Source organism: Garra rufa, chromosome 1 (assembly GCF_049309525.1).
Source record: "Garra rufa chromosome 1, GarRuf1.0, whole genome shotgun sequence".
NCBI lineage: Eukaryota > Metazoa > Chordata > Actinopteri > Cypriniformes > Cyprinidae > Garra > Garra rufa.
The window spans coordinates 95,073,443-95,099,251 of NC_133361.1; the positions used below are offsets into that span (position 1 = coordinate 95,073,443).

Here is a 25,809-nt window from a genome sequence, read left to right on the forward strand (position 1 = left end):
GTTAACTTTTACTTGTCTTTTTTTCACCTTAGACCTGATGGCCCTGAAAGAGGAGAGTGAAGTACTGAATGAAATGGAAGAGAAAGATCATGATTTCATAAATGGAGAAAAATCTTTTAGTTGTTTACAGACTAAAATGACTTCCTCGAGAAAAATGACTCGAAAGACAGGAAGTTATTTTCCCTGTCAACAGTGTGGAAAATCTTTCAATAAAAGAGAAAGTATTAAAAGACACATGAGAATTCACACAGGAGAGAAACCTTACACCTGCCAACAGTGTGGAAAGAGTTTTACTCAACCTGGACACCTTGGAGTCCACATGAGAATTCACACAGGAGAGAAGCCTTACGTCTGCCAACAATGTGGAAAGAGTTTTACTGAATCTGGAAAGCTTGGAGTCCACATGCGAGTTCACACAGGAGAGAAACCTTATGCCTGTGAACAATGTGGAAAGAGTTTCAATCACAGACAAAATCTTGAAAGACATGTTTCAATTCACACTGGAGAAAAGCCTTTCATCTGCCAACTGTGTGGAAAAAACTACACTCTAAAAGGAAGCCTTTCCAGACACATGAAAATTCACGAACAGCCTTATGTGTGTGATCAGTGTGGAAAGAGTTTTGATCAACATGAAAACCTTGAAGTCCATAAGAGAGCTCATGAAGAGAGTCCTTACACATGCTCTGAGTGTGGAAAGAGTTTTAGTCAAAAACGGCGCTTTGAAGTCCACATAAGAATTCACTCTGGAGAGCAACCCTACACATGCCCTCAGTGCGGAAAGAGGTTTAATTATAAACTAAACCTTCGAGACCACATAAGAATTCACACTGGAGAGAAGCTTTTCACCTGCCAGCAATGTGGAAGAAGTTTCAACCGAAAAGTAAACCTGAACAGCCACATGAACCGTCACTCTGGAGAAAAGTCAGCTATATATTTGATCACTCCCTTATAAAAATTAATAATGTTTTTTCATAGTAACCATAGTAAAACTATAGTTTTGTGGTAAAACCGTAGTAACTCCAAAATAAACCTTGGTTTTACTACAGTAATTGTAGTTAAGTCATGTTTTTGTAGTAAGACAATAGTAACTACAAAAGAACTATGGTTTTACTGCAGAATTGACAGTGAAACTATAGCAATGTTGAAATGAACAATCTATAGCATAACTGTGTTAAAATTAAATATTGATGTACTATAATATTTGTGCTTATACTTTTACCTTGAAGACATAATTAAGCACGGTTTTGTAAAGTAAAAAAATACATATATAAAATAATGGCTTTAGCTGCTCTTCCTCTTTCACATCTGAATTGTTTTGCTTCCTGGGGATTGAGTTGGTCTTGCAGACCCATATCCTTAATAATTTCACAAACAGACAAAAAATACATACACATAAACAGTGTTTGATACCTTACAATACCAAAAGCACATAACACTTTAAACACTTTCTTGTGAAGACCTTATCCCTCTTCATATGGAGCCAAATAAACCGAAATGTCATGTCATCTGTCCATTGAATAAAAAAAAATATCATACTATATTTATCATAAAGAACAGGCTTTTTTTTATTATTAAACCACTATGCTTTTTTTTTGTTCTGTATTTTTTTTAATGTTTTTGCAACCCAGCCATTTGGCAATACATATACATACTTTACATAAGCAATAACAATATGTATACAGATGTAAGTCCACATGAAGTGCAACGTCTCCTATAGATCACAGCACCTCCCAGAGCCCCACAGCAGACAACATCGAAACAACAATACACATTCACCACATCTGTCCACGACAGCACAAATTACCCAATATGCCACTGTGTGCTTCCCAAGTTCAGTCACACATGTACTACAACAAATCCTGAATCACCATGTACAACTATGGCAATATCACTATGAAATATAAAAATGTATTCAATCCATAATAGACACTCTACAGACTCCATCAATGTATTAGTTTTAGCACTACCACCAATAGCAATGTAACACACATCAACTCAAGTTCAAACTCAGTTCCTTTCAAGTGGGTCCCCAGGAGCAGGGTTGAAGATCTCTGTGATAGATTTTTTTTTTTTTGCCATCTACACAAGCTACATCCATCACTTCATCCACATCAGCCCCTCAAACATCTACACTAGCGCTCACTAAATCCCAACCATCAACACAAACATGCACTACCCACCCAGACAATAAAATATATTCACAGATGGTGTTGTGGATGTGTTTCTGTGTGTCAATTTAGTTATTTATTTTTGTGGAGTGCATGTGTCATGCCTTTCACACCAAAGCAAACACACTGCGTGTAAATAAAAAAGTTTATAGCCACATTTGTGTATTAAAAATGACAGAAGACACACTAGATGAAAGGCAGGCAGTGGACAACTACATCACTCCAGAAGCTAACAACGTTTACCAGGTCAACATTTACCATTTATTAGACGTTGCTAGTGTATTTGAGGCTGTCATGTCGATTGAAAATCCTGAGGAGGAAACTGAAATGGGCAACAAATATCATTGTCCATGGATACTGGATATTCTGATGAAAGACTCCAGGCCATTTTTTCCACACTGATCAGGGATAATCAGGGTAAGGACTCGAGGGTTCACGTTGAGATGACGCTTGGAGTTTTTATTTTCTACTTTGGTTCCTTTTTCTGGGTTTATCGAGAAAAAACACCTGTAGAACAAAAGCATATTAAAGTATATTAAGCATATTGATTAATCAGTTAAAAAAATAAAAGACTACAATAAACAATATACACACTACGGGTCAAAAGTTTGTGATATGGTTTATAAATGTGTATAATTATTTGAATTATAATAGATGATAAAATAGCAATTAAATTTACAGAAAGCATCTAATTGTTATGAAAGTATGTTTAATAAAGAACTTGCTTGATCAGTTTTTGCCAAGATTTTTCGACATGGTAGCTGTTGTGATTAGGGCTGCAGAATATCACATGTGATATTTAACGTGCATCTTGTCAGTAAAGCTGGCTGTGTAATCAGTAGTGTATCTCCATCACCTGTACGTGTTCAGATAGAGCAGTGCTTACTACGCAGAGCGTCTTTTGTGCTGCTTGTCAGTAAACTCCGGCTCTGGGTAGTAAGCTCTTCTGTATCTGAACACTCACAGGTGATGGAGATACATTACTGTTTATAGAACTGGCCTTAATGACAAGATGCACATTGGATGTCGCATTTGAGATATTAAGCATCCATAGTTGTGATTTAGTTATACAATAAGTGAATAAGTATAATCATTATATTTAAAGGTGAATTGAATGTCAGTTTGGTAAGTGGTAAGAGCCGGGCTGAGTGCTGAGGCCAAGGCCATATAGGCTGCTCCGCCATGGCTTTCCAAGTTTCATGATCCACCATGAATGACCGTGACCGTTCCTAAACGGTCTGCTCAGCCAAGGCTTCCCGAGCTTTTGTAATTCAACAATGGCTCCCCGAACTGTCTGTACAGCTCCCTGATGCACCATGACTCCCCGGTCCACCATGGCCCCCCGAGTTCCCTGATCTGCCATTTGATCTGTCATGGCCCCAGCTGGTCCACCATGGCTCCTCAAGCTCTCTGATCCACCATGGCCCCCCGGGCAGCACCCGGATCTGTCATGGCCCCTCGAGTACGCTGATCTGTCATGGCTCCCCAAGCTCTCTGATCCACCATGGCCGGGCAGCACCCTGATCTGTTATGGCCCCTAGAGTACCCTGATTTGTCATGGCTCCCCAGGATCACTGATCTGCAAGGCTCTTCGAGCTCCTTGATTCGCCCTAGAGACCTTCTATGTCTCCCTCAGTTAGCAGCCTCCAGGGGGCCAATCCCCCTCCCCAGTTGATTATGTTACTGCGTGAGATGTACCCTCTGGGAAAGGGGAGTTATATCAAGTTTACGGACTGATGTTGCCTTATTTTTCACCTTTCTTTGTTTCTGTTTGTCTTAAATGTGTTTATATTGTATTGGATATATGTTCCCCTGATTACCTGTGTGGATTACCCTTTGTGGATTTTATTAAAGAACTTTCATTTAATTCTAATCTCTGTGTTGCATATAGTCATGACACTATGAAGGTAAAAGTGATATAAGGCTATAAGCTGTACAAAAAGAAGTGGACCACATGATGATATCAAGACGAGAGCTGATAGGTTCTTAAAGTACTGAGATTGTAGGGGCTGAAAGTGCAAAGAGTGAAAAGTTTTACACAATGTGGGAGCAGTGTATGGTTAAAAATGACCAAACGGTGTAATTTGGCAACAGAAAAAATGCTGTGCAAATGAGAATGAATGAGAAGTGTTTGAAGTATGTGCTAAAAGTTATGAGTTGTAAAATGTAGCTTGGCTGGGTAGCCAAAAGAAATAGATAGAATGGTTTGATGAGAAGCTATTTGTGCTTGGATAGAGGCGGGGTATGAAAATGTGTTACTGCTGAATACAACTATTTAATAATTTTTAACACCTGCGTTTAATCAAAGTTTGTTTTTCTGTGGAAAGGTTGATGGCACCGATTGTTTTTTGGCATATCTTGGACCCTAGGCTGACCACAGAGACGAGGTTTTTTTTTACAGATAACGCGTCCTTGTTTCTATTTATTTACTTATTCGTTTGTATTCACATTTAGTGGTACTAGAAAGCAGTTATTCGTTTCTGTATATTAGTTTTGCTAGTGTTTTCGTTTTAAATTGTAGTTTTGATTGCACTTATTCAAATTAAAATACTGAGCCGACGGCCAAGGGAAGCTTTTGTTATTGATATCGCACACGTTGACGCAATCTCTCTAACCTGCGTCCTATCGACACCTCTTCCACTGAACCTTTCTCTTTCACGGTTGGCCTCTGGAACTGTCAGTCAGCTGTCAACAAAGCTGACTTCATTTCAGCCTTTTCTTTGCAATCTGGCCTGAGCATCCTAGGCTTGACTGAGACCTGGATACGTCCAGAAGACTCTGCAACCCCAGCTGCTCTATCTAATAACTTCTCCTTCTCTCACACCCCTCGTCAGACTGGAAGGGTTGGTGGTACGGGCTTGCTCATTTCTAACAACTGGAAATACTCAACCCATTCTCCTCTATGCAATTATAACTTATTTGAATCTCATGCAATCACTGTAACATCTCCTATCAAACTCCATGTTGTGGTAATTTACCGCCCTCCTAGTCAACTTGGCATCTTCTTAGAAGAGCTGGATGGGCTGCTGTCCTCTTTTCCAGAGGATAGTAGCCCACTTCTAGTCTTTGGGGACTTCAACATTCACCTTGGCAAACCCTATGCTGCAGACTTCCCTTCACTCCAAGTGTCATTTAACCTAAAACGCATTATCACTACATACACTCATAAATCTGGCAACCAACTTGATCTCATTTACACTCAAAATTGTATTTCAGACAACATTGCGGTCAAACTCCCCTTTTCTCCTTCTGTCCTTACTCTGAGGCAGAAGTAACCAAACATCTCCTCTCCAGCCATCCGACGACATGTCCTTTAGATCCTATCCTCTCACACCTTCTCCAAGCAATCTCTCCTACAATCCTACCGGCGCTCACACACATCATCAACACATCTCTTCTCACAGGCACTTTCCCCACTACATTTAAGCAGGCCCGGGTAACCCCACTGCTCAAAAAACCTACACTTAACACTTCACTCATAGACAACTACGGACCTGTATCTCTCCTTCCATTCATAGCAAAAACACTAGAACGAGCTGTTTTCAACCAGCTATCTTTATTTCTCACTCAGAACAACCTATTGGATGCTAACCAATCAGGGTTCAGAAGCGGCCATTCAACTGAGACTGCGTTACTGTCTGTCACTGAAGCCTTACGGACTGCAAAAGCTGAGTCCAAATCATCAGTACTCATTTTGCTGGACTTATCTGCAGCTTTTGACATGGTGAATCACCAGATCCTCCTGTCCACCCTCTCAACTCTGGGCATTACAGGGACTTCACTTCGCTGGTTCAAATCTCTCTGGTAGGTCTTTCAGAGTGGCCTGGGGAGGGGAGGTATCCAAAACTCATCAACTAGTCACTGGGGTTCCTCAGGGATCAGTTCTTGGTCCCCTCCTCTTCTCCATATACACCACATCTCTAGGCCCCATCATACAGGCACATGGCTTCTCCTACCATTGCTATGCTGATGACACACAGCTCTATCTTTCATTCAAACCAGATGATCTATCAGTAGCTGCAAGGATCTCTGGCTGCCTGGCGGATATCTCTGCATGGATGAAGGAACACCATCTACAGCTCAATCTAGCAAAGACCTAGCTCCTTGTCTTTCCTGCTACTCCAACTTTACAACATGACTTCTCCATCTAGTTAGGTTCATCAACAATTACCCCATCGACTACAGCCTGAAATGTCGGAGTAATTTTTGATGGACAATTGACTTTTAAAGACCACATAGCTAAAACTGCTCGATCTTGCAGGTTTGCACTGCACAACATCAGAAAGATCAGGCCCTTCCTAACAGAGCATGCTACACAACTCCTCGCCAGGCCCTGGTCATTTCTAGGCTAGACTACTGCAATGCTCTTTTAGCTGGTCTTCCAGCATGTAAAATCAGACCTCTACAAATGATTCAGAATGCAGCAGGTCTTCAGTGAGCCCAAAAAGGCCCATGTCACACCTCTCTTCATATCTCTGCACTGGCTACCGGTTACGGCTCGCATCAAATTCAAGACACTGATGCTGGCATACAGGACAGCCACCGGCTCATCACCTGCCTATCTCCATCCACTACTACGAATCTACACTCCCTCCAGAAGTCTGAGATCCTCTAGTGAAAGACGCCTCATTGTACCAACACAGAGAGGCATGAAATCACTTTCCAGAATATTCTCACTCAACGTTCCTGTCTGGTGGAATGATCTTCCCACCCCTATCCGAATGCACACTCCTTAACAGCTTTCAAGCGTCTGCTGAAAACCCATCTTTTTCGACACTATTTGACTATTGGTAAGATCAAAATTTTGATCTTACCTTTCTATCCAGCACTCATCTAACAATGCCTGAGATATATGGTATTTTTGAGCACTTCCTATGTTGAACTGCCTCCTTAGGATGAATCAGTTGTTGTATTCCCAATTGTAAGTCGCTTTGGATAAAAGCGTCTGCTAAATGAATAAATGTAAATGTAAATGTAACTTTTTGTTTGTTTGTTTTTGAACTTGAACAGCAACTGTTTCTGTGGGTGTACGATGTGTTGTGTGTGGTGGTGTATGCATTTCCAGTAAACTCTGATCATACTCCAGATCTTCAATGTCTTGTGTAGTGTCTTTAACAGTTTAAGTATGTGTTTTATCTGCCATGTCATGGTCAGGGATTGCAGTTCTATCAGTGCCTAATGAAGCAATATTTTGTTCAATTTGAATGACAAAGTTATTGTGTGTTTTAACTGTAATTTGAGGAATTTCAAGCAGAGCATCCACAATATCATCATTAGATCTGCTGTGTTTTACATCTACAAGTGTCTGGATAATCGTATTGCTTATGTTTGCTTTAAAAATTTTGCCAGAGGTTGATTTCAGTGTCAGATTTCTGTTAGTTTTAACTTCAATTGCAGTTAATTTGAATCATTTTGGACAGAGTATTTTTGTAATGGTTAGTGACATGTTTCCAATAACGTGTTTTAGTGGGCATATGTAAGTGCTTTTTACTTGTGCGCCAATTACTTCACAGTTTTCAGTGTTGAAAGTTGTTGTGGGAACAAAGACTGCAGTGCCTTGAGATGAAATGGATGTGATCACAGTGTCGTTTGTTTTACTGAGACATGGTTTATTGTTGAGTTCTCTCACTGAGATGTTGGTCATGTTATACCATTGTCCAATGCTGATACAGTGTTCCCCCAGATTGTGACTTCTGCTGAGGATGTCTTGTCAGCTACTGTGTAAGTGTTTTTCTCAAGAAAAGTTCCATACCTCATTATGTTGTGTCCCTCGCTGTCTAGCTGGACAATTTTTACATGCATTGAAACCTATTGAAATACAGACATTTACACAAATTAGTACAATACAGTACATTAAAGATGGTTATTACCATTAAGTAATGCTACGTTAATTTGAGACATTTATGGATATTTAAAAGTGTATGTTTATTATTTATACTTAAAAAAAACATTACAAAGATATTTTTTCAAAATCAGATGACTGATGTGTATTGCAGCCTCAGTAAACTGCTCTATTAAAGTGTGAAATCTGTCAATAGCAGTGCATGTGTGAATATGCAAGAGGTCAGAAGCAAAAGACTCAAAATCCATCTGCCTTTTTTTTTTTATATAAATATTTCTATCAGGCTCTTATGTATAGGTTTCTACCAAAGTACCAGTACTGATTGAGTGGAGTCTGTGATTAAGCGTTTGAAACTCCCTTGGTTAAGGGAATGACTTACGAAATGTCAGCAACACTGCGTGTTGTCAAGGTATTCAGCACTCCACCAGTTGTTGTAAATGCATATTTCTTCTCATTATTTTTTTAAATTTAACGTTATTTTATTTCATATTAAACTTTTTTTTAACTAAACATGCTAAAACTTGCTTACAGTACAATCTTAAATAATATTTCTTTGGGCCAATGTCCTGCAGAGTTTAGCTCTAACTTACCCAACAGGTGTATTTAATTGAGTTGGAGTTAAACTCTGATAGTGGCCCTCCAGGAGCAGTCTCCCCACCCCACAAGAAAATTCAGTAAGGAGGATGTTTTTGTGTGTGTGTGTGTGTGTGTGTGTGTGTGTGTGTGTGTGTGTGTGTGTGTGTGTGTGAGCGCGCTGTAAAGGTAAATATTTTCATTTGTTACATCTGATTGTTCATATTGACAGACATTTCAAAATAGCTGCTTTTTCCCCAAAGTTTCACACACATTCATGTTGCTTAACTGTTCCATGGACTGTTTTCACTTCTCCGGGTTTCTCAGCTGCTGGAGTTGTCATAGTTGGGTAAACATCTATAGCTGTGAACAGGAGACTTTATCAAATATATATTTTTGCATTCCCCTTTGCTTTGACTGTTTGCCTGTATTTTCCTTAAATGGATAAATTACTAGAGTGACTGACAGTTTTTAAATGTGTGCCTCTGATTTGGTAAAAAAATTATATATATATAAAAAGAGATGTATAATATATACTGTTTTTGTTGTTGTTTGCATCTTTAGGCTGATGACATAGAAGTGAAGAGAGAATGCATAATGAAATCTCTGTGTGTCTACCTGAATTAACTCCCTAGCAGTCTTATTCTGGAGTTTATGGTGGTCAGTATGTTTTTTTTATTTTTTTATTATTATTCTGTTCAAAACATGTTCCTGAATGCTAAGTTAATATGCAGGAATTTAAAAGTTCTCCATTTTAAATTGCCTCTTTAGGATAGAGGCGGTGCTAGCTCTCAGCAGGCGATCCAGAAAACTGTCTTGGGAATCTATGCAGTACGATACGAAGGTGCCAACATTGAAGACAGTCCAGCAGATGTTGGAGTGGTGTTGGAAGGTGAAAAAGTTCTCCAGGACTAAACCTAAGCTACCCTCCAGAACTCAGGTACACGTTCGAGGTCCTACAGAAGCTAACAACGAGTTGTCCAATAAAGTGCAAACCCTGGAGACGAAGCTGTTCTCTGACATGTTTGAGTAAGGATTCATCCTGAAACTTTTTATTGGGTACATCTAAAAGCCAAGATTTAGAAATGATAGTGGTTTGACATTTTTGCTGTTCTCTGTAGTTTTGTAATGTGGGTTACACTTGTTTAACTGTATTTATCCATGTTCAAAATTGTTGCAAGGTGCCTGTTTCCTGTAGGTGCTCGGCCTCTGAAATTTTCAGTAAAAGCTATATTCATTAAATGCTACAGCAGTGCAATCATTGATTTAAGATGCCATTTGATAATTGTTGTTAGACATCAGTTAAGAGGAAGTTATGCCCCTAGCTGCACATTTCTCGGAGGCTGCTTGGAATGTCATTTTATTTATTTTTCTGTAAAAGTTGTTAAATATATTCCAGAATTGATTTCTGACCAGAACCTCAATTAGTCTGCAAACTTTCATTTCTGACCTTAAGTGTCAAACTGTTTTTTTTTTTTTTTTTTTTTCCAGAAAATACTTTGATAAAGGAATATTTGTTGACTATTCTAAAATAATGAATTGTAACTGAAAACCATGTTAATGCCTTAGCACAAGTCTAAAGACTCTTGAATGTAAGCTTGAGACTGTTTGAAAACGGTTTAAAACACTATTTATTATGCTGGTTTAACAAATACAGTTTGATAATTTTGAACATCTTGCCTTTTTATGAATCATTACTTGACAACCACACTCACAAAATGCACTGAAAAAAATGATCAATTGAATTTACTCAATTTTTTTATGGTAAGTGGTTGCAATCAATTGATTTGATCTCAATTTAAACAAACACATTTAGTTGAATTTTATCAATTTCATTTAGTTACCTTAGTATAAAAAACAGTAATTTCAAACCTATTTAATTATGTTACATCCTCTTAATTTATTTATTTGTAACTAGATGAAAAAGATTAATTGAATTTACTAATTTTTTTATGGTAAGTGGTTGCAATCAATTTATTTTAGCTACATTTAAATAAACATTTCGTTTAACTTCAACATCGTACACACAACAGTAAGTTTAATGTTTTGAACTTTTCTTTAATTTCATCAAATGTATGTTCAATAACAATTTCTTTGTTCTTTGTTTAGAACACAAGTGCTTACAAATGCACATTTGCAAAATGAAAAATAACAAAATTCACAGGAGGGCAGAGGCTATGTTGTTTGTGAACTGCACAACTGTTAAAAACTAGTACTAACAACATTGTACAATTAATAAAATAAAATAAAAAAGGGGAAACAGGCAACAGTATTTGCTTGCGATTCTTTAAAACAGTGCTTAAACTGCATAAATGTTAAAAACTGGAGCCCTGACTTAACATTGCACTAATAAAAATAAACAGGCAACAGTGCAATTGTAAATCATAACAATAGTGCTAAAACAAACTGTTTTCATATTTCATGCAACAAACTGGGAATTTTAAAATGTTTGAACTACAAATACAGGTCTTAAATGAAAAATGTTGCGATGTAGGCTGTGACATCTGGACTAAAATTTCATGCTAAGCATGCATATATATGCCTGCTGCACACAGCCCTTCGGCACAATTATAGCATTAAACTGTTTTTCAGTCCCAGAATTTTGGGGGACAGCCTTTCAGAATCCATTTGCATGAGGAATTTCTGAACAAATTCATAGTAGTATTTTAGCTCTTTTGGGTATGCCAAATTAAGCACATAGATGGTACCCAGCATCAATGCACAGGCTTGTGCCACAGATTTGATCTGCTCAATAATCATTACTCCATCAACAACGATTCCAATATCGTCGTAGTCTCCCAGAACACTTCCTTCCTTTTTAATTACACATATGCCCATGGTGATGTTTTCCAGCTCTTTCAAGAAGTCATCTCTTTGATTGTCCTATATTTAAATAAAAAGAAACTGTTATTAGTAGGGTTGGGTATCGATCAATATTTACTGGCCAATATGCAGAAAAATACGTTAGTACGTCATCATAAACACAGCTGTTTTTTGTAGAAAGTTCAATTGAAAGTAAACATAAGAAAGAAAACACATGTGTAAAGCCACGTTCACACTAGACTTTGAGCATGTGCAATTCCTTTGGATACTGCAACGGTCATGATATGATATTATGATATGATATATGATTGCTCTGCAGTGTCTTTTTAAAAAATTAAACTCAACACGGTAAATAATATTACATCTAAAATGTAAAGACATACAATCTACTACACTATCCCGCAGTGCTGCAGTTTCACATTTATGTTCTTAGTTAGCTACGAGGTCACGCTGTGACCTATTTGTGACAGATTTAAGGAGTTCACCCAAAAATGAAAATTTGATGTTTATCTGCTTACCCCAGGGCATCCAAGATGTAGGTGACTTTGTTTCTTCAGCAGAACACAAAGATTTTTAACTCAAACCGTTGCAGTCTGTATATAATGGAACTGAATGGGCACCAAACCTTTGAAAGTAAAAAAAAAAAAAAAACACATAGACCAATTCAAATTACACCGTGCATCTTTTGACGATACATTAATGTCCTAAGACATGAAACGATCAGTTTTTGCTAGAAACTGAACAGTATTTATATAATTTTTTACCTTTGATACACAGCAATGTAAATCTGTCCTAAGCAAGAGCTCATCATCAGGCACGTTACATGTGAACGCGCTCTGGCGTAGTATACGCAAACACTGTAAGGGGAAATTGGTGAATAAACAACACTCCCGGAAGAGTTTGCACAAGCAATCATAATATTTTATCTTTACATCAGCTTAAACAATCAGGATAAGCGCAAGTAATTACCATTTTGAATAGCCGCTATACTCACAATCTCTGTGCACTGTGTAAACAATGAGTGTCGTATTCATGCTACAGATCGCTTACGGCGTATTTTACGCCAGAGCGCGTACACATGTAACATGCCGGATGATGAGCTCGTGCTCAGGACAGATGGATGTTGCTGTGTATCAAAGGTTAAAAATGATATAAATACTGTTCAGTTTATCATAAAAAGTGATCGTTTAGTCTCTTAGGACATCACTGTATCCTCACGAGTCGTAGTTTTGTTTTGTTTTTCTTTTAAAGGTTTGGTGCCCATCCACTGCCATTATATGACTGACAGACTGCAGTCATATAATGAGTTAAAAATCTTTGTTTGTGTTCTGCTGAAGAAACAAAGTCACCTACATCTTGGATGCCCTGGGGGTAAGCAGATAAACATCAAATACGGAATTTGCAGATGCTTATAACTTTAATGAAGATCACATGAAATTTTATGACCAGTTAATGCAGAAAACCAACTAATTACAAAGGTCTCAAAGGTACTTCTTCTTGCCACTATATGTCAACTTTCTGGATGAAGTATTACTTTATTATCCAAACACTCACCATGTATTCCTTCACCAGGGATCTCTCATCCTCACCAAGGTAGATACAAAGAGCTCTGAGGATGGCCTCTCTCTTTATATGGACATCACTTGCCTGTAAATGTTACATATTTGATTATTTGCTCAATCCATAAACAGCATGGCAGAAAAGAAAAAAAAACTTTGTAGAACCTCCAAAATGGGGCATGGGTCTCCACACACAAAGACTTTCATTGTGGACTCTGGCTTCAGCCAATTGATACTAACATTTTAAAATAAAAGTTTTTCTAGTTGATCTAAAATAAAACACAAAATATGCTAAAAAAATATGCTCCATGAGTCCTGGAGCTTGTGGCCAGTAGCATTTGCATATATTGTGCTTGTCCTATATATTGTCAATTTACATGTAAAAAGCTCCACACTCCTACAGTTAGGTTAAAACATTGTTTCCAAACATATAACATGCTAGAAACATAATCACAGCAATAATGGTCTAATTGTTGACTCTTAAGGATAGTTCACCCAAAAAAATTAAATTTGGTAATCAATTTTTAAAGGTGCCATAGAATGCATTTATACAATATTTTAAATTGTTCTCTGATATCTACATAGAAGGTATATTGCATAGGAAAGGGCAAAAAACCATGAAAATCATCAGCGCAGTCATCTCTCTGTTTATGTGGTAAGTGAAATCCTATGTATTGCAATGTAACAGGCAAGCGCTAGCATTAAGCTAACCGTGTTGCTTGCCTTGTTTTACTGATGTACTGACATTAATGATGATTGGCCGATGCAAATGTTGGAGGCGTAACTATTAACGATTCCAGGACAGTTTCATAACAGTCGGTGTTATGTTGGAATTGACCTATTTTTCGGTGGTCTTTTGCAAACACTAGATTTATATAAGAAGGAGGAAACGATGGTGTTTAAGACTTATGGTATGTCATGTTCATGTACTGAACTGTTATTATTTAACTATGCCAAGGTAAACACAGTTTTACATTCTATGGCACCTTTAAGTAATTAATTCACCCTCATGTTGTTCCAAATCCGCAAAACTTTTGTTCATCTTTGGAACACAAAATAAAATATTTTTTAATGAGATCTATGAGCTTTCTAACCCTGCATAGACAGCAACACAACTGAAATGCTCCTAGACCAAGAAACTAGGGATGCAGAAAAAAATATTAAATTAAATACAGTTTAATAAGTAAAACATGTGCTTTTAGTAAAGTAAAACAGTAAGCCAACAGGCATTTTAATGTAAAATAATAATAATCATTCTTAACAGAACAGACTTTTATTTTTGGCTTTTCAAAAGTAGATGTTTGTTTGTTTTTTTACAAAAAGAAGCATCTCAGCTTTGTCACAAGTGAGTCTGTTTCTTTTTTCATCTATCACGTGAGAAGCTGAGCTGAACAAACGTTCGCTGTCCACGCTTGTGCAGGGCGCGGACAGGTATGCTCGCGCAACTTCAGCGAGCACAAGAAAGCGGCTCTTTGTGAATGAATGAATGATTCATGAAGTGTATGAATTATGTTTCTGAATTAATCGAATGCCGCGGCCCACGTGCACACTTCGGGGGAAAAAAACAGCCGGGATGAAAACGAAAACCGGTTCCGATTTATGGCCGGTCAACCGGTGCATCCCTACAAGAAATTCTGTAAGGACATTGGTAAAATACTCCATGTGACATCAGTGGTTTACCTGTAATTTCATGAAGCTACGAGAATACTTTTTGCGAGCAAAGAAAACAAAAATACAGACTTCATTCAACAATTTGCGTCCTCTGTGCCACCGTCTATTCATGAGAAGTACCATGACACAAGTATGTGGTGTTGCTAACGTAGAACACGCATGGGCTGAGCCATGTTTATAAGCAGAGGAAAGCACACGCATATGTCGTTGTAGTCTTGACAATGGCAGCAGATAGTGACTTGGAGAACAATTGTTAAAAAAAAGTTATTCTTGTTTCTTTGCACACAAAAAGTATTCTAGTAGCTCCATAAAGATACAGTTCAATCACTGACCTTAGTATGTTTCTGGGCCAGGTACATTGTTGTCTATGCAAGAAACCTCTCGGATATCATAAAAAAATATCTTAATTTGTGTTCTAAAGACGAACAAAGGTATTATGGGTTTGGAAAGACATGAGGGTGAGTAATTAACAACAGAATTTTCATTTTTGGGTGAACCAACCATTCTTTTCACTATTTAAATTAATTATTTTTTTTTTTTTTCTATGGCAGTGTATTTGACGTCACTGTGTTAAATAACAATACCTGTGGGAAAGGGCATTTTGGCATTTGATACTTGAATACATACCGTCTGTAAAAAATAAGTTGTGGAACATATTTGTCCAACTGTGCCATAAAGGTGTTTTGAAGTGGGATGGTTGTAATGCGTTGGAATTCAGCACCAATCTATTGTACACAGAAGAATAAACAGACAATGATATCACATTGTGGTAAGAGACATACACCAAATTGGGTCACTGTGAACAGAACTGCTTTTTACTAGATATAAAGGGTGTTTTACAAGACCACTGAAGTATTTTGCAGACATTTCATGAAGACCTTAAAAAATCATATCAATTTGTGGAAAATCAGCATCTAATGTCCCCTCTAAAAAGTCTAATGCCGGCTACTATTCACTGCAATTACATGGATGAGCAACATTTATTTTTCTGTAGTTTGTAAAGGAAATAATATAAGAAAAATAGAACAACACCAGGGTGAGCAAACTATTACTTTTTTTTTTTTTTTTAAACAAAAAAATATCTGATCCACGACTCAAAATTCATGATATGATCGGAACCGTGAGTTTCTGATCCGTTGCACCGCTATTCCATGCAAAAATGAAAATCCTCACACTTGTGTCTTTCTACATGCGCAAGACTTTGTTTAGTTGAAATTCTTCAGGTACACTTCCAGTTGTATATCTACGAGAGCCTGGTATGGTGTGGCACGATTACAAACAAACCATTCTCGGCACATTTAGGCAACCAAAATATCTGATTATTGTTCATATCGCTGTTTAAATTACACTTGCATTACTAAGGCAATCACTGGTGCATTTGTGTTACATTCCAAAGAGCTCCTTCATCAGCACCACAGTGGAAAATTAAACCGTATCTGCTGACTGGCCCAGATCGACACGAAATCGAATGGTTATGCAAAGATTGCCATTTGGCAACAAAGTGGGAAAGCAGCTACTGATTTATTAACTGGGAATTACCATTGTGTTTGTTTGTGTGGTTTTCAAATGTCAAACCTGGAGATCCCATCCACTTGCATTCTATGGAATCACATGGATCAATTATTTCTTTAAAATCTTTGTGTTCATCTAAAGTAAGAAATTCATTTACCTATGGGACAACATAAGTATATGAGAGAATTTTCATTTTTGGGTGGAGTATGAATACCTGACGAGGAGATCAACAACTGTAGCACAAGTGAAGATAACATAATAAGAGAGTAAATATGACCTTACCTCCTCAGTCTGAAAAAGTGCAGGCCAGAGTTTAAAAGTCTTAAAGTCCTGAATAGTTGGACTGTTCTGTATGACATTCCTCCTCCTGTAAGCAAATGTTTTGGACATCTTTTCTTTTACCGCTGATGATCTCTTCCTTTGTCCAAAATCAACCAGTAGCTCACATCTCAGTTTTTCGAGGTTTTCATCCGTTTCTCCAGTTGGATTAGCAGGGCAAAAGTTAACCTCTGCTCTCCTTGGTTTCTTCACATTTTTGGCTGGGAAGTATTCATTCCTGGACTTGTTCTTCATTGAATTCACAGTGACTTCGGGACAACCAATGTTGCGCATCTTTGTCCTATAATTTGCCATTTTGTGCTTGAGGCTAAATATCCACCTGCTATACCCTTTCACAGATCCTTTTTCTTTTAAACATGGAAACTTTTCAACAAGCGACTTGGCAACATCATCTATCTGGGAATCACGTGGGTATGCAGTATACTGGAAAATATTTTCAGCCAACTTTTCCAAGATTCCGGACTTGAGCCCTGGACTGATCTTCAGAGAGGTTCCAGTTTCAACAAAAATTTCATTGCCACGTTGAAGCTGCACTTCCACATCATACTGAAAACGAGGAATCGGAAATTTTTGTGGCCATATCTGTGCTAGGACTGATTGAACTTCTGCATCAGATGTTGGGATAGTCACAGTGTCATCGGAATCTCCTCCAGATGGCAACAAAGAATAGGAAAGGACTGAGCATTCACTTGAAGCGCTAAACGTTTCAGAAGCACTTAAAGATTGCTCAACTGGATGGTCGGGGCTTGGATTTGTGTCATGTGCCAAGTAGATCACCTTGATAGTAGTCTTGTCTTTTATGTCATGAATTGATGACAGATTCATGAATTCATTAAAGTCCACATCCATGTACTGAAGTCGGAATTGTCTTTGAATATCTAATGTTTGGCGGACAGTATCATGTAAATTTGCAACACTGTCTGGTATCCCAGCTGAGAGGTCCAGTCTTCTGAAATCATTGTCATCCACAATGACTCTATGAGCTTCACACTCATATTTAATCTAATCAGGAGACAGAGAACTCAAATTAGTTGACTGATAATGGACATCTAATTTCTCCATTCAGGACAAAAATAAAAAATAAAAATCATATACAAATTTAGCAATTTTTGTGTTTATAAAGTAGGGCTCCAGACTGTGACTAAAACGGTCCAAATTGCAACCAAAAATATTAGCAGCTTTGATGACACACCTGCTAAAAAGAGCTCAGTTGTGCAGCAGTAGAGAGATCGTAAATGTAAGAAGTGCAGAAAAGCAGTGTCTATTTTGTGCACAATTTGAACAAGCTTCATCAGATATAGCTGTGTGGATATTAGCAATATCGTTACGAATTATCGTTTATAGGCTTATCATTACTAATGGCTTCCTGTTATCAGGATCTTAGTCTATATGCTGTGTTCTGTTAATGCATGAACTTCATGTATCCCCAATTCCAGAGAATTTGGGACGTTCTGTAAAATTTTGTAAAATTCAATAAAATCAAGAGTCCGTGATTTGATCATTCTCTTTAACTTTTTATACAACCCCAATTGCAGAGAAGTTGGGACATTTTGTAAAATGCAATAAAATCAAGAATCTGGGATTTGATCATTCAAAATTAGGTTTTCATTAAATTATTATTCTATTACATCTTATTACACGGCTCTCTAGAATGCTTGATTCTGATTGGTCAGTTGAGACATTTGCAGGTTCGTTCTTTTCGAATAATCACCGCTCCAAAGTAATAACGCATAGCCGGTACTACTTGTATGTTTAAAATCCCTCCGCGCCTACAAAGATTACCGTTTGGCGCCATCTTGTGACAAACACTGGACAACCACAAATAACGATGGAACATTTCGACATTAATTTTAACATGTACGGTAAAAACAAAACGTTTGAACAGTGGATAGATTCGGACGAATCAATTGACTCCCCAATTAAGACGAAAAAACGAAAATTGAACTACGAAGAACAAGCAACGACAAGACACAGAGAGCTTACTGAGACTGAACTTGACAAAATAGAGAATAACAGCTACGAAGCAAACACACAAAAAAATACAGAATGGGCAATAAAACTTCTCAAAGACTGGCTAAAAGAGAAAAAAATGGAGACAGACTACGACAAGTATGAAGCAGAGAATCTTAATAAGGTATTACGATCATTTTATGCATCTGTTCAAAGTGCAAACGGTCAGACTTATTCAATAGCCAGCTATATGGCCATCAGGACTGGCATTGCCAGATATTTTAAAAAGTTTGATATCCTGAAAAGTCCAACCTTCAACTCCAGCAATGCAGTTTTCAAATCTACAATTAAAGCCATTCGTAAAGCTGGCAAAGACATTAGTCACCATCATCCACCGATCTCACCAGCAGACATGCATCTAATACGAAACTCCGATGTGCTGTCGCCAGACACATCAACTGGTCTAGTTTGGAAAGTGTGGTTTGATGTACAACTACATCTAGCAAGACGAGGCAGAGAAGGGAATCGAGATTTAAGAAGGGATTCTTTTACCATGAAATGTGACGACAATGGCACCGAATACATTACTCTGTCCCACAATGCAGAGACTAAGAACCACAAAGACCCGAAAGATCCATGTAAAGAAAATTACAGAGGCTGCATCTTCGCTGAACCCAACAACCCTAAGTGTCCTGTTGCTACTTTCAAAAAATACCTGGCACTCTGTCCGTCAGACGCAGACGCATTTTACCTTCATCCACTACGACAAAACCAGGAAACACTGAACAAAAGAACAGTCTGGTACTCTAAAGAGCCGATGGGACATAACTACCTTGCCAAGATGATGCCCACAATCAGCGAAGCAGCTGGCCTCTCACGAAGATACACAAACCACAGTTTAAGAAGCACGGCTGTGCAACTTCTCTCGCGTGCCGGATTGGAAACAAGAGAAATTATGACTGTGACTGGACATAGATGTGAAAGCAGTCTAAAGACTTACTGGACTCCGACCACCGCTGACAGACAGAAATGGAGCAGTATACTGTCATTAAATCCTGAAAACATCTTGGCAAGCAGTAAGTGTTCATATATAAATATAATATTTATCATAACATTTAATCACCAACATAGTTTAATGATAAATGTGATTTTAGGTGGAATCAACAAAAAGTCCATAGAGGAAACTTTCGCTGACTCTACCAAAAACATCAACTTCAACATACCCGCTGGGACCACATTTACAATGTCGCAGTTCACAATTAATGGAAATGTGCAATTAAATACTTGTAAATAAATAAAATATATGCGTTATTATATATTCATATGTACATGTTATAAATTGTCTTACTAACGTACATCGTTTGAATGTTAGTCACGGTACTATAGTTTCGCGGAAGGATAAAAATGTTAATGTAAAACAAATATACCAATAAAATGTTTCAAATTCATATTCATGTCCTGTTTTTTTTCTTATGTGGCAAGTAGCCGTGTAATAAGCGGATAATGTACGCTTCGCGTCGGGTCCTGATCACACTGTCGGGGCTTATTTCTGCGATAACTACCGGCTGCCTGTACATTATCCCTTACTTGTCTATCATCTCTGAAAATAACTTGGCAAAATTCACTTGTTTAGTGCAGGAAAAATAGTGATTTATTCAAGCAAGCAGAAACTACTGTCTTTCTCTTAAGAACGCACTGCAAAGAAGCTCTCCCTTAACGCCACAAAAAGTTAACCTATCAAAATAAACCACGTAGCATATATAATAAAGGTGTATTAATGCACATTCCCCGCCAGTCCTCAGCACACAAAGTTCTATTTATTTGTTTTTTATATGATGGCAGAGTGCAACAATGCTAAATACTGTAGTACTTAAGTACTGTAGCTGCTCATAATGATCTTACTCATTTCAATCTGCTCAATCTTGGTGATATCAGTGCCATAAACAATGTTATAATGGATGATTTCACATTCAGAGATGAAGGATGTTAGGGTGCAAAGAGCTGTGTTCAATTTGCGCCTTATATGTAATTATGCATTTATTGATGCTTCAGTTCAAACACACATCTGATTCAGTTTGCAATGGTCTGTTCTTGTGAATCCAATGGATTTACATACAATGCATACAGCTACACCTGCCACCAGCAAATAGCAACATCGACAGCCTCTTTAAGAAATCCAAGAAGTATGAAGCTGCACTGAAAGAAGCAGCTGTTCTAAACAGAGCTCTGGAAAACTCTGCAGGGCTCCGGCTCTCTAAGACAGACGTTAGCCATCCCTGAGCCAATGGCTCCTTACTTGATTTATTTGTCTGGAGCCCTGTAGAAATTTTAATTCAGTCGTTGATCACTCACTCTCCGTAAGACCTTCGTTTATTTTCGGACCACAGGTTAAGATATTTTTGATGAAATCTGAGTGCTCTCTGACCCTGCATGGACAGAAACCCAACTGAAATGTTATAAAAACATAGCAAGGACATTGGTAAAATAGTCCATGTGGCATCAGTGGTTCAATCATAATGTTATAAAAGCTACAAGAATACTTTTTGTACGCAAAGAAAACAAAAATATTGACTTCTTTCACCAATTCTTCTCCTCATTCAATCTGTAGCAGCGTGCCACCAGTGTGGAGAGTATTCCGACGCATACTTTCGCTTCTGGTTCATGTAAACAATGAACGTGCATGCAGACGCATGTAAGTTCAATGACATAATACTCTCCACAAAGGCAGCACACCGCTACAGACTGGATGATGGATGAGAATTGGTGAATATTAGTTATTATTTTCTTTGTACACAAAAAGTATTCTCGTAGCTTCATAACATTACGGGTGAACCACTGATGGACTCTCACCTCTGTACTATTTCACAGATGTCCTTGTTACGTTTCTGGACCTGGAAACATTTCAGTTGCATTGCTGTCCATGCAGGGTCAGATAATTTGAGGTCCAAAGAAGAATGAAGGTCCTATGGACCCTGGAACAACATGAGGGTGAGTAAATAAGGACTGAAGTTTCATTTTTTTGGTGAACTAACCCTTCTAATTTATTAAAACAAACTGAACCTAACCTCTTGTGTTTATGAATCTCCTAAGTGTCACCATTCGTCTGCCTCCAAGATGGTAATCTGCCAATGGGTAGTAGTCAGCAAGGGCATTATGATGAATGAGAGAAACTTGCAATGTGGGGCACAATTCGAAAGCTCTGAAATGCTCCCAATACCAAGCACTCATTTCTTTCACAATGAAACTCAAATGTCTTTCCACTACAACCATCTGCATGATCTCAGCAAAAACTGGCAAGCCACCAGAAAGGCCACGAACAACAACCATGCCGTTCCTGTAGTTTATTTCATCAACTGAAACATTCTTTGCAAGATGAAAGCAAGTGACATCAGGATATGTTTGCTTAAGACTATTAACTACATCCTGATTCAAGATACCCACAGGTACAGTTGAGACGTTTGACACACTGATGCTACTCTTTTCAAAGGTAGCACACTCCAAGTAATAAGCCATAATAAACGGATGTTTCATTGCCAGAGTCAAGAGTATGTTTTTAAAGCAATGTGTGTAGCGAATGACTTGCTTGAAAAATCAATGTTTTGCCTCAAATCTGAGTGTCCACATCCCCACTAAAGGTCCAAAGAACTTGGTCAGTTGTGGATAATGTTCCACATAATGATGTTTCGGCAAAAGTTTCAGTTCAGGAAAAAACTTCCTGCAACCTGCGCCTGTGATCACAAATTTTGCTTTCAAGGAAGGCAATTGATTCTGCTGTTTGCACTGGTGCCACAACCAACTCAACAATATCCTTAAGCTCCAGAAGAACCTGCCAAGCTGATTCATCTGGAGGTACCAGATGTCCAACCAAGAATGGAAGAAATCGTAAAAAGGCTCCAATTTTCATGAGCATTGCCTCCAATGCTTCCATTGCACATGAAAGCACGTGGAACAATATGTGGCCTGTTGCTTTTGTCTGTCCATTTGTACGGAAATGTCACAATCAGTTCATTGAGATTTTCGAGAGTGAAAAATCTTTTGCAAATTAACAAATGCAGACAGTGTGCCAGCTCTACTGGTATTATGCCTTAAAATAGGTCATGGGCAATATCAGGTGGGTTCCCAGTACTGACGTTGAAATGGGAAAGACGTGCAGACAAAACACACTGTCTTTTTACAACCACAACAAGGCTTTTCAGTTTCTACCACTGACCTGACATGTAATTCATGCATCTCTTTAGTTCTGAGAGTAAAACCATCTGAGCTCACTTCTTTCTCCTGAATTTCAGACTTTTTTGCAGTACAGAACCTGCACACATATCCACCAGAGAAACTTTCCACAAAGCCAGCAATTCCATGTGCCCCCAGATTGTCTGCTATGACAGTCCGCACTGTTCCTTTGATAAAAGAACCAAGGTGTGGAATGAAAATCCCCTCGCTTTCCAATGTGGAAAGATCTTGCAGCAAGGGCTCAAGGATTTTTTTATATCCATAGATCTTAACATCATCTGATCGGCAAAGTAGTGCCAAATATATGGAGGATAGTGAAGAACTTTCACCTGGTGACAAGTTACCAAGATTCCAGTACACAGCACAGATTTTGTGTTTTTTTCTAGAGGTGCCTAGTGGATTGCATATTTCAAAATCATCCACATACAAATTCAGCAATATTCGTTCCTCATTACATGACAAAAAAATCATTGCTTTTGAAATGCATACCATCGGGATAGGATGCATATACCAATGATTCTTGTCCAACTTCTGACATGTTTGGAGTATCTAAAGCATCAAGAATGTTCTTGTTACTTAAAAGCAGCTGCAACAACTTCAAGATCGGGACATACTGCATTGTTCTTTTGCGCTTGTCATCCAAAAAGTACTCTACTGGCTCAACTACTTTGAAATTCTGTCTGTAGTACGACTGCCGTTTAAATGATGTGCCAAGTGGACTTCCTTTACCAATTGCATCACAAATGGGACTGTTGACACAGACAGCAGATGCAAGTTCTTCAGTGACTGATTGGTCAATCTGTAAGTGATGTCTAATCAGTATTTTGTCTATCACACTTCTTGCATTAACAAGGGAAGCAGTGCTCAACAAATAATGGAGCTCTTCCAGGAATTCACTAACTTCAGCACTCAGAACATGAAAAATATTTTCCAGTTTTAGTAATACAGCAGCGAGTTTGTGCTCTATTACATTATCCTGATTATCAGGGATATCTGCATCAGTGCATGTGTCAGAAGAACATGCAGGTACATTATCTGGATCAGATTCATCTGCACTTCCAAGTTCAACAGACTCATTCAAAGTCTTTTGAACTACACCATCTTTAAAATCGTCCAAACTATGTGTCTTGTGTTTGCGACTTTTGTGGGATTTGAAAGTACTGTATACATTGGTTTTATATTCACAGCCTTTGAACATGCATGTGACAGTCTCATTATTTGAGATGATGACCAATGTGAAGAAAGTAGTCATGGTCAGTCCCAAGTTCACAGAAAGAACATAAATCACAAGAAAATGAAATTGAAGTCTCAGGTTTCTGAGAGGTTTTCGTGTGATTCCTGGACAAATGTGTCAAAAGTGACTTCCATGTTTTAAAAACACAAAGGGCAGCCAGGATGAATGCATTTTAAGTGATGACCATGCCCAAAGTTGCCATTCTTAAGTCTGTAGTGTTTAAGGATTTCTGACTGCTTTACCAATTCAAAGCCACACTGTTTACACTGAAACATTACACTGACAAACACATAACAGAAGAAAATGACACAAGTTAAAAGATGTTGCATTGCCATATATGAGCATTTAAATCTTACAGAACTTGTTTGAATTAAAGTCAACTGACTGTTTACTGTAATGAATGATATAAAAATACTTACTGTGCAAATCGTTGAAATAACACTTCAGGAAAACTACTTGAATCCACACCACGCAAACCTGAAAACTTTCTTTGGCATTGAGAAAATCGTAAGTGTCCTAGTTACACCCACGTGCAGAGAGTACCTCAAATGAAAGCAAGCACACAATAATTATTATTGTTAGATTAAGACACATTTTACATGCTGTACCATTAAAGCTAGCAAAATGGGGATGTTTTAGTAGTCGAGTTGTCAAAAAGTAGAGTTCAGTACTTTAGGTACTGAAATTTTAAAAACGTTCATTTCCCGCTCACATTTGAGTGCTGTTGAGATGATTTTTAAACATCGCTGATTGGCCATAGTGTATCTGTTGAGCACGTGAACACTATGGCCAATCAGCGATGTTTAAAAATAATCTCAACAGCACTCAAATGTGAGCGGGAAATGAACGTTTTTTTAAATTTCAGTGCCGAAAGCACTGAACTCTGTACTTTTTGACAACTCTATTTAGTAGTAAAGATATTTAAGCTAAAACATTAAACTGAAAAACAATTAACAAAAGAAAAACACAGTGACGCAAATTAACAGACGTATACAAGCATTCAGATCTAACAGAGCAACTAGGTAAAGTCAACTGTTTACTGTAATGAGTGGTGATGCATAATATAGAAACACTACTTTGCAAATCGTTGGAATAACAACAATTCAGGATGTAGGATCTGTAGTGAATTTTACAGGAGACTCAACTCATTTTAACTTGGCCCACCTAGGGACGCCAATTATGTAGTGAGTTCTGCTTTCGCCCACTAGGAAGGCGAAATAGTGTAGTGATGGGTACTCGTATGACCGATGACGTTATGATTCTTGGATCACGTCACTTAATGTGCGGTTATGAGTACATCACATAAGAAAGATTGATGGGATATCTAGCTTGTAGAACCTCTCACTGTATTATCAACACAAGGAAGACACAAGTGTAATAAAATAAATGTATTAACAAATGATAGACAAGAGTAATCAACTATTAAATGAATACAATAAATGCAAAAGGAATAAAGTGCATAAGATGCATAAAATGTGATTCAGTTGGGTGTTACTATGTCATAGCCATGTTATCTTATGGAAAGATAAACTGTTGCTACTCTGAAACAAATAAGGTAAAGAACCTTATTATGCATCAAACAAATAAATGAGCTATTATTTGTTATCAACTGCAATCAGCTATACAATATCTAATGTACATTAGAAAGATCATATACTTATAGTACACAACAATGCCAAGGTCTCTGGAAGAGGATTGGAAGTGATATTTACGTTCTCTGTGGTTGGTTGAGCAGTCCGGTCACGGTGAATTCTTCCACTGGTTGTGCTGGGAGCAGTCAGTGGGAAAAGGAGCAGGAATCCGTTTCGACAGCCTTGAGCATGAAGCGCTGTAGGATGCTGTTCTCCTGGAGCACCAAAGGGTCCTAAGATCTGGAACACGCAGATGTGGCCCTGGTGTAGGTGCTGAAGG

At 38.0% G+C, this 25,809-nt stretch overlaps 1 protein-coding gene across 1 annotated transcript; it reads right to left on the reverse strand.

The window, feature by feature from the left end:
* Positions 1-10,714: 10,714 nt before the first annotated feature.
* Positions 10,715-17,483, reverse strand: LOC141340744 (uncharacterized). The gene is made up of 4 exons (XM_073845841.1): positions 16,431-17,483; positions 15,264-15,361; positions 12,961-13,053; positions 10,715-11,466 (listed from the first exon to the last, which is right to left on the reverse strand). The coding sequence occupies exons 1-3, from the start codon at positions 17,334-17,336 to the stop codon at positions 13,035-13,037; spliced, it is 1,023 nt and encodes a 340-aa protein (XP_073701942.1). The 5' UTR covers positions 17,337-17,483; the 3' UTR covers positions 10,715-11,466; positions 12,961-13,034.
* Positions 17,484-25,809: the final 8,326 nt, after the last annotated feature.

Excerpts from the sequence above, each read along its gene's own strand:
- LOC141340744 (XM_073845841.1), bottom strand. The coding sequence starts at position 17,336 with ATGGATGTGGACTTTAATGAATTCATGAATCTGTCATCAATTCATGAC. Across the intron at positions 15,362-16,430 it reads CACTTTTTCAGACTGAGGAG|ATTGGTGCTGAATTCCAACG; the intron begins GTAAGGTCATAT and ends TGTGTACAATAG.